The sequence below is a fragment of the Corticium candelabrum genome, chromosome 5 (assembly GCF_963422355.1).
Source record: "Corticium candelabrum chromosome 5, ooCorCand1.1, whole genome shotgun sequence".
Classification (NCBI taxonomy): Eukaryota; Metazoa; Porifera; class Homoscleromorpha; order Homosclerophorida; family Plakinidae; genus Corticium; species Corticium candelabrum.
In genome coordinates this window covers 2260796-2275693 of record NC_085089.1, presented here as the reverse complement: position 1 = coordinate 2275693, position 14898 = coordinate 2260796, and the positions used below count along the sequence as shown (strand labels likewise).

The 14898-nt window shown below is 41.4% G+C and overlaps 2 protein-coding genes across 3 annotated transcripts; one reads left to right on the top strand and one right to left on the bottom strand.

Moving 5' to 3' along the window:
* Positions 1–5743: 5743 nt before the first annotated feature.
* On the top strand, positions 5744–7371 carry LOC134179290 (uncharacterized protein K02A2.6-like). The gene is made up of 3 exons (XM_062646154.1): positions 5744–5944; positions 6000–6391; positions 6756–7371. Exons 1-3 carry the CDS (start codon positions 5744–5746, stop codon positions 7369–7371), a joined length of 1209 nt encoding a protein of 402 aa, XP_062502138.1.
* Positions 7372–8036: 665 nt separating this feature from the next.
* Positions 8037–14678, bottom strand: LOC134179859 (steryl-sulfatase-like). Of its 2 annotated transcripts, XM_062646861.1 has the most exons (10): positions 14560–14678; positions 14396–14480; positions 12665–12863; positions 12553–12594; positions 9945–9981; positions 9533–9872; positions 9276–9465; positions 9094–9220; positions 8427–8691; positions 8037–8293 (listed from the first exon to the last, which is right to left on the bottom strand). In XM_062646861.1, exons 1-10 carry the CDS (start codon positions 14654–14656, stop codon positions 8191–8193), a joined length of 1485 nt encoding a protein of 494 aa, XP_062502845.1. In that variant the 5' UTR covers positions 14657–14678; the 3' UTR covers positions 8037–8190. The 2 variants fall into 2 exon arrangements, with proteins under 2 accessions (XP_062502845.1, XP_062502846.1); XM_062646862.1 differs by lacking the exons at positions 14396–14480; positions 14560–14678 and adding an exon at positions 12921–13015.
* Between the last annotated feature and the right edge of the window lie 220 nt (positions 14679–14898).

The following is a 14898-nucleotide window of genomic DNA, read 5'->3' as shown; positions in this document are numbered from 1 at the left end:
ACCAATGACACCCTCTTAGTTAATTGCATAGGTACAGTACTACAACTCTTTTGGCACTTGGTTAAACTGACTAGTACATTACAGCCTAACTAAGTAGAATCTACTTTAATTTTAAAGTGTTGCCACCTATCAAATTGTAAATTATCAGTTGCTCTAACACACTAACAGATTTGACAATTCTGGCAAAATCTATCAATAATGTTGTGATAAGACAGCATGGTGCATGGAAGTCCCCATACGGATCGGCCTTATGCACATGGGCTTCCCTGAGATGATGTACATGTCCAATTAATTGTAAGTGAAAATATAGAATGTGCCTTGTTAATAAATTAGAAGCGTCCATTTTTAACTAGGATGTGTACCTCATCACTGCTCTTTGTTTCCAGTGTTGTCTTGAGCTTCTTTGCCTCACTCTGATCAGGAGCTCTGAAATCGATATAAATATATATATATATATATATATATTTACATATCAAATTATGGTTTTCAGGAATGTACCAACACCAACGTCCATAAATTACCTGAGTATGCCAGCTTTTTGTTTGACCTTTTCAAGGAAAGTCTTCTGAAGGGTAACATTTGTTTGTCACTCTTTTTTCTAGATGGCACAGTCCTTGACTTCTTCAGTTTATGTGCAGCTAGGGCACCTTGCAGCCTTGACAGTACTTCAGCCTGCTTGAGTAGTGCTACAATTTGTGGTTGGTGGATTTGTTGAGATGTTTGGCACGTGAGGCAATGACTGTACACAGTGATCTGATCTGCTCTGGATAATCTAAGTGAGGAAGCACATGTGAATTCTATTACTGTGGAAAACTTTGGAACCTGCCTGTTTTTAAATTGTTGGCTAAATTTTAAACAGATACTGTATATAATACTATTGTAATGTTCCTATGTATGTAAATGACTGTGATATATTATTAAAGCAAGCAGTCATTACATTTAAATCAACCTACTAATTTGAGTAAATTAAATATTAGAGCATTCTAGAAAACATATAAAATGTAGGAATTGAATAGACTTGCTTTTGTTGTCTGAAGACTTCTCTGGAATAGCAACCATCAGTTCAGATGAACACAAGTCATTTTCCTTTTCTGCATTCCCTTTTGGTGGTTCTGCTTGTGTTATGGCTTGTCTTTGCCGCTTGAGTAATACATGAAGTTTGTGTACATGCTTGCATAGGTGGCCAGTTCTGTATCCATAACAACTGCAAACGTACCGATGCCTGCAAAGGGATCTACATTCTTGTGCACAACAACATGGAGCAGAGCAGTTTGTTTCACAGGCAGAAGCCACTTGTTTTACAGTGTAAATGGTGCTTTCATCTGACTGTGATTTTATGGTCCATTCTTTCTTATTGCTATCATTCTACAGAACAAAGCCAGATAAATTCAAATGTTTTTGTGAGTGTTTGTACTTGTGTTTACTGGTGCAACCTACACCAACACTACTCGAACTATGACGAAACATTGAGAAGGGCACTACAGCTTGCTTTGTGCTAGGAATAGTGACTATTACTCACGTGCGCGCGTGGTGTTGTTTTGTAAATTGAAAAGACTTATAAATTTAAATATATACATATAATTTTTATATATTTTACAACAGCTACTTACAACATTCTTACTCTAATTACAATAAATCCCAACCCAGCACATCACCTCCAACCTCCAATATAAAACAAGTCAACTGTGAATGTCTGCAACATTGTCTCTGCTATTATAACTACTAACTTTAATACTGATGTCATCTGGAATAAGTAAGAGTAACAGTTGTAGCTCTGGAGGCAATGATTGGTATGTTTCAAACTCGCTGCACTGGCAGTGCATGGCTGTTGTTTAGTAGTTATAAATATTTTTAAACCATATCTCATACGTAAACCTAGTATTCATCAATCAATAGCCTATTTCTACTACTTGAAATGTCTGTATATAACTCTAGCTAAAAAGCAGACGCGATCTACTGCAATGTTCGGTCTAATGTTGATTTACTTCATAGGTGGGATTATCCATGACGTTGCGTGGGCAGCCGTCCGTCTCGTCTCCCCCGCACGAAAGTGGCTTCTCTCGGCTGTACAAACTTTGCGGGAATATGTACGTAACGCGCTAGCTAGTCGCTAACGCACGCTACAGAGTCCATGGTGCCAAAATACCGATGCTCACATGATCACTCACATGAGTGTAAAAAAGATTGATATGAACGAACAGTCAACATCTAACGCGCGTGTAATTAAACTTAAACACACGTTTTTGGAAGATTTTACCAAGCGTTCTTTTTTTCTTGGTAATGATCTGTCAATAAATGTCGCATTTTCGCTTTGCTTTAGAGTTTTTTGTTTTAGCGAAAGGTGGAAGCGACAAAGCTGCACGCAAACGCTCTGATATCACTCTAGTGCATTAGCTTGTGCATCTCGGTGATCCAGCAAACACAAAAGCGGTGTCCGGATCAGAGGCGTCGCTGGACGTCCAAAATTGGGGGGGGGGCCAGCGCTAGGATTATCGCCACGCTGGAAGAGCAAGGCTTCTTATCGTGCCCCGCGTTCGAGAGTGCTAGTCATTCAACTAAACTGGCCTACTAATATTGGGGGGGCCATGGCCCACCCAGGCCCCTATTGAGCGACGCCTCTGTCCGGATGAACACCGATCACAAACAATTTACAAACAGGATGGTGTCGCGTGTACATCCGGGATAATTACGTGTCCATTGTCCCGGATGTACACGTGAGAGCAGTCTGAATTTTACGCGAGTGTACTGTAGTAGTGATTTACATGTGAGTGTAGTAGTAGTGTAGTAGTAAACATAGTAGTAATCACAAACCCATTACCTGATTTTTAATTTTTTAATGTATACATACCTAGCCTCGAAGTTCCAGACCGTGTCCCAAAGAAATGAGACGGTCTGGATCAACTTCTGATCGAACCGAGTTCAGAAGTGATCCATGTCAGCCAATCAGCAAGCTGCTGCCACTCAAATGGCGGCCAATGAACGTCGAGAGTTCTGTAATGACTTGCACGGCTTCTGGCAACGGTGTGTTGGACAATTGCATGCATGTGAGTCTTGCGTCACCTTGTTTGCATACACATCTAAAATGTAGTAATTGATTTCATTTTTTCTGCACAAATTGCCCATGTCTATACAAAGCATCAGCACGCATCGGGTAGTTCCCTAAACTAGCAATTGAATGCAGAATATTTTCTTTATATATAACATGAAACGTTTGCCCAATCGTCTGATTAATTTGACCACTTTATAACGCACTATATCGGGCAAGATATTCAACTAACATGTAAACTACATTTGACTATCATTTTCTGCATGAATTACCCATGTTTATACAAAGTGTCTGCATGCGTATGGTAGATCTATAAACTAGCAATTGAATGCAGAATATTTCTTTATATATCGACCGATATCGTGAGTTATAAAGTAGTCAAATTGATCAGACGATTGGGCAAAGATTTCATGTCATATCTAAAAATGCAACTGCACGAATTGTCCATGTCTATACAAAGCATCTGCATGCTTATGTTAGCACCATTTTGCTCTGGTTGTATTGCACTTGCTCATTACATGAAGAATGGAGGTAATGGTGAAATCAGTGCGGCCTGTCATTCGCGGAAGTGGGTGGATAATGAGAAACAGATGTGCAACAAATAGGAGCCTTACAGTAGCAGAAGTATGATGTGCAGCCGATGCAACAGGAGATTGCACATGAACTACATGTACATATGCTGGTTCTTCTCAAAGGAAAAGTTGTGTTTGCAGGCAAGAATGAATGGAAGAGTCAATGTGACCCGACCGGGTACTAGAACCGAATGGCTGATAGAATTATTTTTAATTAACTAACTAATTAATGTAAGTACAGTCTGGATAGATAGTAAAAATATAATAGTTTTCATAGGTCTAAGGTGTTTGCACAGTTTATAGCAGGAATGATATTATTCACCTTCAGATTTTCTTTTGGCTACAGTGACACAGTTTGGATCCATTCTCCCGTATAATGGTAGCGTGCGTCTGACTGATATACTTGCACAGTAACGTAAAATGAAGGCGTATCAGTAAGGTTCTTTGTTTTTGTCTGTCTACATGATTTACGGCAAACTTAAAATTTATTCTTGTTAGTAAAAATGTCAAAGACAACTGGTTGATCAAATGTTGGCATTTTTTATTTGATCTAGAACTACCTTTGGTTTGGAAAGGAATGACTGATGTAACAGAAGGAAATGTGTGAGGATGGATTGAGTTGAGTTAACCAGCTAGTGTGTGTGTGTGTGTGTGTGTGTGTGTGTGTGTGTGTGTGTGTGTGTGTGTGTGTGTGTGTGTGTGTGTGTGTGCGCGTGTAGACACCTTCGCAAATACTCCAACTGAGATGTTACAACAACCAAATTTAGAAATCAAGAATGTCACTAGCAGCCATGATTCCATAAAATCTTCCACTTTCTTTCTGTGTGCTGTGGACAATGATGCGGGTTGGACACCGTCTCATGAACATCAGTTCAGTATAGACTAGATACTGGAGCACAGGCAAACATCTTACCAAGAGAGACATACAGAAGACTCAGTCAATGGCCAGCACTGGAAAAGACACAAACTAAATTGTTAACTTACGGATCGTCAAGCACCCTACCAGTTGATGGACAATGCATTTGTCAGGTGGCTCCTGAGAAAGGTGGTGCCAGGTACAGTACCTTCGATTTTTTGTATTACCGTTGGCGGCTTAGCCACTACTGGGATTGAAATCGTGTCAGGATGTAGGTCTGATTAAGCGCCTATGCACAACTGAAGCGCCCGAAAATTGTGATGTTTCCAAAGCAGCCGAAAACTCAGTGACACTAGATTACATTGATATCTTTACAGGCATTGGTCATATGGAGGGCTATCCTTACACTATTCAGGTGAAGAAAGACTCTACACCATATGCAGCGACTGCTCCTCGTGGGATATCGTATCCTCTTCTTGACAAAGTTAAAGCAGAGCTGCAGTGGATGGTCGAGTATGGAGTTATTGAAGAAGTTACAGAACCCACAGCATGGATGAGTCCCATGGTACCTGTGCCCAAGAAGAATGGCAGCTTCAGAATCTGTGTGGATTTGACACGACGGAACCAATCAGTTCAAAGAGAGCAATTTCAGCTGCCTACAGCAGACCAGCTGTTTGCGTCTCTTCACGGCGCTAAGTATTTCACTACATTAGATGCGGCATCCGAATTTTACCAAATCCCTTTGTCCAAGGACTGCTCGTCATTGACCACCTCTATTTCTCCCTTCGGTCGTTACTGCTTTAAACGTTTGCCATTCGGCATCACTTCAGGCCCTGAGGTATTCCACCGTGCTATGCAGCACATTTTGGCTGGGCAAGCGGTGCAGAGTGTTATATGGATGACATCCTCGTCTGGGGTTCGACGAAAGAAGAACACGATACTCGACTGAAGAAAGTATTGAATCGATGTAAAGATCAAGGAGTCACGTTTAATCTCTCGAAATGCGTTTTTCTCAAACAGCAAGTCAAGTTCTGTGGTCATGTAATGACAGCAGACGGGTTAAGGAGGATGACAACAAACTTTGTGCCGTCACAGACATGACGCCTCCATGCGACAAGAAAGAACTCCGTAGATTCCTGGGGATGGTGACGTACTTGACCAAGTTTTTACTGGGGTACTCATAGGTAGCCTCTGAGGAACCTACTGAAACAGGACGTCGCTTGGTGTTGGACATCTGTCGAAGAGGAGTCTTTCCAGCGACTTCAGAAGATGGCCACATATACTCCAGTTTTATCGTTTTATTCTCAAGAGACTCCTACAATTGTATTAGCAGACGCATCGTCGAGGGTTATTGGAGGGGTACTTCTCCAAGTTCAGGAAGATGGCCGTAGAGCGCCCATTTACTACGTTTCTCAATTGCTAACCACCACCGAACAACGGTACTCACAAATCGAGGAAGCGCTTACTATGGCATGGTCTCGTGAGAGATTTCGATGTTACCTTTGGTTGTGACACACCTTTTCAGGTAGAAACTGATCATAAACCTTTGTTGTCAATTATCAATAGTCAGAGCTTGGATCAGTGCTCGCCCCGTTTGCAACGTCTGCGCCTTCGAATGATGCAGTATTACTACAATGTAGTATATGTGCCGGGGAAACAACATGTCGTCGTAGTTACCTTATCCCGTAGCCCAGTGGAAGTCGAGGTTCCAAACGATACTGTTGAGGAGTACGAGTTTGGAGTCAAAATATCATGGCCTGTTTCAGACGAAATGATGCAGCGTATTAAGGAAGAGACAAGGCACGATCCTCAGCTCTCAGCTCTTTTGCTCATTGTGCAATCGGAATGGTCTTCGTACAAAGGACAGCTACCAGAGCTTATAACACCATTTGGGACAGTCGACACCTCCTATCTCAGGTGAATGATTTAATCTTACGAGGTTCTCAAATAGTGATTCCAAAATCCTTGCACCGCCACGTTATCAACCTCGCGCATGAAGGTCACTTGGGCATCGTCAAAACTGAAACGCGAGCTCGTGAAGTTGTCTGGTGGCCGGGGATCAACTAGAACAAGCAGTTTCATGCGCCCAGTACCAAAACCAGCAGCGCAAGGAACCTCTCCAATCGTCAACATTACCCGGTCACCCATGGGAGCGAATCGCAATAGACTTGTTTTCAATTCAGAATAATTATTGCAATTACTTGATCGTGGTCGACTACTACTCGCGATTTCCGGAACTGCAACATTTATTCAGTTTAATAGTTGCAACCGTTATTGAAAGTCTAAAAGGGATATTCTCCAGAAATGGAATATCGCGGAAAGTTGTCATCGATAACGGACCGCAGTTTGCCAATGAACAATTCCGCCAGTTCTCACGTCGTTACGGATCTAAGCACACTACATCGTCTCCACGGTACCCCCAAGGGAATGGGCCAGCGGAACGCACGGTACAAACGGTTAAAGACATTCTGAAGAAAACTGCGGTAACTCGGGACGATCCACACCTGGCCTTACTGGCGTATCAAACGACACCTCATAGCAGCACAGGGATCTCGCCACCTCGATTGCTGTGCCGATTGCGCAACACGCTACCGTCTGCTCCAGGCCATCTTCAGCTTGAGACTCTATCCAGAGATGGTGTCGTGTCTCGAGACATTCAAAGCAAAATAGATCAAACATCAACTTACAACCGACATCGAGGCGTTCGTACACTCCCACAGCTACTTCCAGGAGATTATGTTCTTGTATGGAATGCAGACCAGAAACAATGGCGAACTCCAGGACAGGTCAAGAGGCAAATGAATGGAAGGTCATACCAGGTGTTTCTACAAGGAGGATCCCGGATTGGTAATCAGAAGGTATCGTCATCAGTTGAAATTCCGTCGTCATTCTGCTAATAAACGTCAATGGGACAGTTGGCCAGAGGATGCCGATACCACGTTTCAAGATAAAGAAGGATTGCCAGAAAATGCCGTTGCCGGAAGTGAAGGTTTAGCCAACCCCTGGGTTAGAGCGAGACAACACCAGGTTCAAGTGCTCCTGACGACTACGAGATGTGGACGAGAAGTACGCCCTCCGGCCTGGCGAAAAGACCATGTTTCGTAACGGTGTTTTGAACTGTTGTGTTGTGTTGGTGCTTTGAGAAAGGGGAGATGCAACGCTTGGGAAAGGGTAGCGTACGTTAGTAAAGGGTGTCAAGTAATACCGCGGTCTGTACCTAGTCTGTAGTGATTTACTTTACAATGTAACCCGTAGCTTGGAACGGATGTTACACCAAGAAGAAGAGAATGCTTGGTAAAATCTTCGAGAAGTGTGTGTTTAGTTACAATTATACGCGCTTTAGATGTTGACTGTTCGTTCATGTCAATCTTTTTTTTACACTCAGATCATGTGAGTGATCATGTGACTCAGCGTGTTCGCCCAATCGTTGATATCAGTGCGTACTTCTCGGCCACCATACTCTTCGCACGCCCGTATACTCACGTGCTTGATCACGTGCTAGACGCCATAGACCTTGGAAAGGTTCTGCTCACGTACCTAAGTGCCAATACTTGCAATAGCATCCAACAAAATGCTGAGTATATTTCCACAAATCTTGCAACACATCAACTCAAAACTAAACATGCATAGACAACCTGTAGAACCATGCACACACCAAAATCTCACAAACAAACACATGTGCACACACAGTAGTCACGTGATAAAAACTTTACTAACTAGACAGGGTTGCCACACTTCCAGGCATGAAAGTTTTCTGGATTGCAAGTGCAAGGAGGATACTGAGAATACTTCTTCTGACTGTCTTTGTCGCAACATAACCTGTTAATTCACAACACATGAACACACATATGTACACACACACACACACACACACACACACGCACACACACACACACACACACACACACACACACACACACACCAACTACAATACAAATAGTCATCTCCTCACTTGTATTCATCGTTTCCTCCCATTGCCATCTGATTCGGTACGGGCTTCAACGTCGCCTCATGCTCCTTCTTTGCCGCTTCGATGACTAACATGGCCTCTTCATATTCTGACGATTTCGAATCGATTGGAAAATTCTCTCCCGGATCGTACTCGAGATGGTACAACAGTGCTGGATTGTGTATGACTGCTGTGTGGTTAAGATGAGTGTTAGTGACGTAGTGAGCTTTGTATGGTCCACAACGTATAGCCCATAAACCAGTCAATTCTATACCAAACACAAATAGTATACTAATAATAAAATAATTAATACTATTAATGTAATTTGACTAATTAATAATTAAAATAATTAAAATAAATTAATTAACAATTAACATATAATTAATAAACAAATAATTAAATTAAATTAATTAATAATTAATATACAATTAATAAACAAAATAATTAAATTAAAATTAATTACTAATTTATATACAATTAATAAACAAACATAATTAAATTAAATTAATAATTAATATATAATAAACAAATAATTAAATTAAATTAATTAATAGTTAATATACAATTAATAAACAAATAATTAAATTAAAATTAATTACTAATTTATATACAATTAATAAACAAGTATAATTAAAATCAACTATCTGTGGTAGTACTGTAGTACAAATACTTTCGTTTGGAGTTCCCTTGTAGATAAAGAGACACTTGTGACTTGTTTTCCCGGTGACATCAAATAATATGGGTGACATATCACGACCGTCAATTATTCTGTCCGTCGGTTCTCTCACATCTGCCAACTAAATAAATCATTTAGCATACGTAAAAACATAAATCATTTTGTCTAGTCGATACCGTAAGGACAGTGGAAAAGATGTCGTAGGTGGTGACTACTTCGTGACTGATTCGACCGGCTTTGATGAGTGGGGGAAATCTGACAATGCCAGGCTCTCGAACGCCACCTTCCCAAGTCGTCGTCTTGCCTTCGTAAAGCAAGCCAGCACTGCCCCCCTCCAACTCTCGAATAAGCCACGGTCCATTGTCGCTGTCACGTGACCATCAACACACGGTATTTCAAAGAGGTCTAGAGATATGACTGAGTGTATATATACCTTGTAAAGAAGACAATTGTATTGTTGTCTACTTCGTTGTCTTTCAACGACTTCATTATTTGTCCTATCGCGTCGTCCATTTCTGCGGCGGCGTCGCCGTATCGTCCTCGAATGCTCGTGTTGCAGAACTCCTTCGACACGAAGTTGGGCGTGTGAACGTGATTGAAAGCCATGTACAGAAAAAAATTGTTGTTCTTGTTGCGTTCGATGAAGTCGCGACAATAGTCGGCGTAGCGTTGAGTCAGTGTGCCCAAGTTTGCCGGTTGCTCCATGACCGTTTCGTCTTTAACGAGTGGGAGAGGAATGCCTTTTTCGCTCGTCCAAGCTGAAGCTCCCATGTCTAGAATATCGATATCAAACGTTGCTATGCAAGCAATATCAGCGATAGAGTTAGAAATATAGAAGCTAATACCGTCTGAGTAGGGAACTCCAAAGTACTCGTCAAATCCCTAAAAATTACATAAGTAAATGTTTTGTGTACGCACTCTATAGTTGTTAGTGTTCATATATCTGTCTTCTTACACTAGTTCATAGCATACATTGCTAACGCCTAGTACTACAAAAGGAGGGGAGGCGCTAGGGTACAGCGACTCCGCGGCTTGCCACGCCAACTGCGCATATCAGGACTGTAGGTTGCTTTACCAGCGGGGGGAGGGTTAAAATGCCATAAAAGTGGACTTCTGACGTCACCGTAAAGTTACGTGATTATGATACTAGATAAGGTTATATTAAACTGTAAATGAATAGGGTACTGTATCTGTATGACACGCACATTGGACGCAGAAGTGTACACTATATTTGTATGTATGTATGTATGTATGTATGTGGCTCAATTGGTTAGAGTGTGCAGTTGGAGATTGGCAACATCTGGGACCTTTGGGTCAGAGTTTGAGTGCGGGAGGGCCACATACATAAATTCCCTTGGTAAGGAACTAACATACAATTGCCTCACTCTCCGGAGTGTGAGTCCTGTCCAGCAAGTGTGAAGTGCAGCGAGTGGGACGTACCTGGTGACATGATGGAGTGACTGCAGCAGCAGCAGCAGCAGCAGCAGCAGCAGCAGCAGCAGCAGCGGCGGCGGCAGAAGCGGCGGCAGCAGCAGCAGCGGTGGCGGCGGCAGAAGCGGCGGCAGCAGCAGCACCAGCACTCCCAGGCAGCAAAGATGAAGAATATGATGACATATAGTAACTGAGTTTAGATTGTACTTGCAGTATCGAACCTGGGCCTTAAGGGCTCTTGTATGTACGTATGTACAAACAAACAAAAAATGTATGCATGTACGTATGTATGTATGTATGTATGTATGTATGTACCGTATTTCTTCGAATAGAGGCCGCCCTCAAATATAGGCCGCAACTGAACAGAAATATTAGAAATACAGGCCGCCCTCGAATTAAGGCTGCAATAACAGCGAAGTTGACCACGGTCATATCACATGCTTTTGATGCTTCCACGTCGATCTAATCCTAGAGCACTCGTTTATCAAAGTATTTATCGTAGATAATATGATAGTTGTGGCAATTACATCTACAACTGCCCCGGTTGGCACCTTTGAAAGTGTCTACTTACGCTAAAAGAAGAAATGTGACGTCCAAGTACCAATGTGTCACGGTGTGAAGTAGAGACTCAATAATAGAGGCTGCGGCCACTATTCGAAGAAATACGGTACGTATACGCATTTATATATGTATGTATGTATGTATGTATGTACGTATGTATGTACGTATGTGTGCATGTACAACATTAGCGACTTAAGGTATTTTCCGAAATTCAATAAATCCAAAATAAACAATTGTGTGTTTTCAGGCTTTGGGCCACGCTAGCAGATTTCTTAGTTAATTAATGCGTACACCGTTTCTTTGATTAAATGCCACGAAGTTTATTATAACTATAGAGTTACAACTGCGGTGTTTTAATTAATATTTGTTAATTACTTATAGGCTCTCTGTCTGTGCTTGGGGGGTGATGTACGTGTGCACGCTTTATATTTGACATCTTTCATAAGAAGTTGTGAACAACACCTAAACCAATGCTGGTGCGCATTCACACAGTCTAGAGAAACGTTTGCCTCACGTATGCCTCAGGAATCACACAATTTTCCTTCAAACTTCGAGCAATAGAAGAACTACGAAAGTTACATTAAACGAGGACGGTATTTATTCAAGGACGGCGTTCTATTTGAAGAAATGCGGTAGTTATGTGGAGTATTGCATCATTAGAGCTTTTGCTAAAATTAATTAATTAACTATTAATTAAGTTGCATTGGTATATATAAAAGACTAGCTATTGAAAGTGTAAGGAGACGAAGACACTGACAGCAACGCTGTCTAATTCTAAAGGGTATCATGTGTCCATGTACACCTGCTGCTACTCTCCCTCCACCACGTGCAGAAAGAAGTCTGGAATACCGAGGCTAATGTCACATTCAGAGCCGTATAGTTGCTATCACTTATTAATTAATGTTTTTGTTTGAACGATGACTTATTTGCTTTCTAAAAATTGCCGAATGACTGGCAAAAATAACTAGTTTCCTAAACCTTTCTGATTCATCAAATTTAGAAAAATTTGTACTGAAATGTGCCCTTGCTAATTAGTGGCTTTGTAAAATATTCACACAATTTGGTTTAGTTGGGCTTGATCATTGAGTACGTACAGACGGACAATTTGCCTTTAATTTGGAAACTAAAACACTGAATCAATGATTTAATTAGCAGTTACAAACCCATTTTGTCATTGAGAAACATAAATATGCAGCTAACTGGAATGTAATCAAGAAACGGCTGTTTGTGTTGAAAATATAATCATTGTCAATGAGATCATCATTTAGCAGTCGTTGACTACACAAAAATTAATAAAACTCTCCTAGTATATGATGATATACACAAAAACTCAAGCACTGTAACCAACATATTCATTAATATTAATCATTTAATTTATATATATATTCATTTGATTAATACAAAGTACCGTCATACATTGTAGTATACTAATTCACACAAACGATGATAATAGCTACTTACATTGTTTGTTGGCAGATGCTCCTTTCTTTGACCAAGATGCCACTGCAAACAACACAAACATGCAACATTTCTTAGATTGATATTGCTATGTCTATTAGCACTTTCAACTAACCTTTCCTACTGCTGCTGATTTGTATTCTTTTGATTTAAGAAGTTCAGGAATTGTTGTTTCATTCGTTGGTAAACCGCCAACGGCATTATTTGGAAAGACGCCCCCGTCCGGACCACTGCCGGCGCATCCAGATCGAATAGGTAAACGACCAGTCAACATGGCTGCCCGAGAAGGAGAACAAACATGGAAAGCAGAGTACCTAGACAAACATGTAGCATTATTGCAAATATTTGTAGTGTTACTCGATGAAACCTACAACTGTAGACGAATGGGGGCAACAGTAACTCGTCTCGGGGTGCCACTATACCAGAGCTGCCAACTCTCCCGCATTGAGCGGGAGACTGAGACCCTTCTCCCGCCTACCCGCATTTGGCATCAAATCTCCCGCATACTGACCGCTGGTGGGTGTGACCAGAATGATGGGCGTGCCTGGTCAGTGTAACTGTACTGTACCTTACAGTTTTAGTACATGCATGCGTACGCACATACTTGATATCCCAATATCAATTTCTATGTGCCATCCCTTCTCTTCATCCAGCTCTTTCATAACATACTTTGGTCAAAATACCGACATAGAAGGAGGAGTCGGTCAGAAGTGGAAAAGGGGGAGGGGCTGGCTACCTGATTACCATATGTATTGCTGGAAAAGTGATCAAAAAAGGCCACAAGAAAATAGAATCCAGAACATCCCAACTAGCCACGAGAATGTGCATGTACTTCGTTCTTAGATTTTTATATCAGGCAGTAGTACGTACAGTACAAGTTCTGTGTTTGATTAATTAACTATTATGTTTAGTAATTGGTGTTGATACTGTGTGTCGCTAATAAGGCACATTAATCAATCGGTTATACATTTGTTGTACTATAATTAAATTAATTAATGGCTTCTACTCCAACAGGGCATGCAAATACTTAAATTTTGATGATTAGATATTATTTAGATATATTATTTAATACTTATTACGATATATATTATTGATATTAAATGCTATTGTAGGCGTGTCTAAAAAATTAAACTCCCGCATTTTTTCTTGCAAACTCACGCATTTTGAAACTGCTAGGTTGGCAGGTCTGCTATACTATATCATGATCAGACAACAAGGGCTGAATCCTAAATCCGTCTTGCAATGCGTTTGGTTAGCTTCACATTCCTCTGACGTTCTCCAATGATCAAAGCGGGATTGCCAACATAGGTACTAGCAAGGACGCATCCACTGGCACGCTAACACCAGCAATAATGAGTGCATGCGTTGCATTCCAATTGTCCGGTGTCCATTTCGCAGGCTCAGGTGTCTAGCCGGTCATCATCCCCAGGAAGATGACCGGCTGGACACTCAAGCCTATCCGTTCCGTGGTCTAGAGTCACTACTGTGACCCTAGCGCATGCGCAGCTTGGGTTAAACTATACTGTATTACTAGTAAATTGGCGGCTATTTCAACTTTAAAAATTAATCCATGAGTGAACGGAAGAGTAGTTCAGATGTCTTCGTTGATATGCAAATAGATACGGCTGCCGTGGCTGCAGACTTGGCTACATGCAGCTACCTGGGCCTCTAGACTCACTAGACTGCTCGAATTACACGCGAATTAATTACTGTACGTGTGACTTTCTCTACAGCATTTGCAGTTGTGTATGCCACAGACCTCCGCTGAATTTCTAATGCAATTGTAGTGAAAATTAACGAAGACAAAGTCTTAGTTAAATAATTGAGATTGAACAGGTCATCTCACCATTGAGTAAAGCGGATTCCCTCCATGGCCAGCTGGTCTATATTCGGTGTCCTTATTGTAGGATGTCCGTAGACTGAAGGGTCGCCTGCAAGATAGTAGACAGAGAGACAATTATGCCCGCAGTGAGTAGGTAAGGCGAATGCGACGATAAACGTTTGTCTAACCGAAACCCATGTCGTCCGCAAACAAAACAACGAAGTTGGGCAACCGAGCGCTCGCTGCCACTAGCGTAAGAGCAACCAGAAGCAAAACCACCGTCATTTCTATCCGAGTTGAGTCACGCCCAGGCTAAACCTCGGAGTTCCAACAAAATGTGCACTGTTCGCGTAGACTTTGCGCTCGGAAGTGACTAATGATACAGCTGTAGTTGTTTACTACACTAAAATGTTAAGTGATATCCCATTAACTGTACATTCTAGAGGTCATATTACAATACAAAGATGTTAGGTAACAGTAGAGAAAGTCGCAGGCTATCAAGACGAAGCAGAACGAGAAGCGGAGTC

What these genes read in the sequence shown, in the direction of transcription:
- LOC134179290 (XM_062646154.1), top strand. Translation starts at nt 5,744, where the DNA reads ATGGCCACATATACTCCAGTTTTATCGTTTTATTCTCAAGAGACTCCT. An exon ending in TCGAGGAAGCGCTTACTATG is followed by an intron (nt 5,945 to 5,999) that starts GCATGGTCTCGT and finishes ACACCTTTTCAG; the next exon opens with GTAGAAACTGATCATAAACC. An exon ending in GTCGACACCTCCTATCTCAG is followed by an intron (nt 6,392 to 6,755) that starts GTGAATGATTTA and finishes CGTTATTGAAAG; the next exon opens with TCTAAAAGGGATATTCTCCA.
- LOC134179859 (XM_062646861.1), bottom strand. Translation starts at nt 14,656, where the DNA reads ATGACGGTGGTTTTGCTTCTGGTTGCTCTTACGCTAGTGGCAGCGAGC. An exon ending in GGAATCCGCTTTACTCAATG is followed by an intron (nt 12,864 to 14,395) that starts GTGAGATGACCT and finishes ATGTTTGTCTAG; the next exon opens with GTACTCTGCTTTCCATGTTT. An exon ending in AATCAGCAGCAGTAGGAAAG is followed by an intron (nt 12,595 to 12,664) that starts GTTAGTTGAAAG and finishes TGTTGTTTGCAG; the next exon opens with TGGCATCTTGGTCAAAGAAA.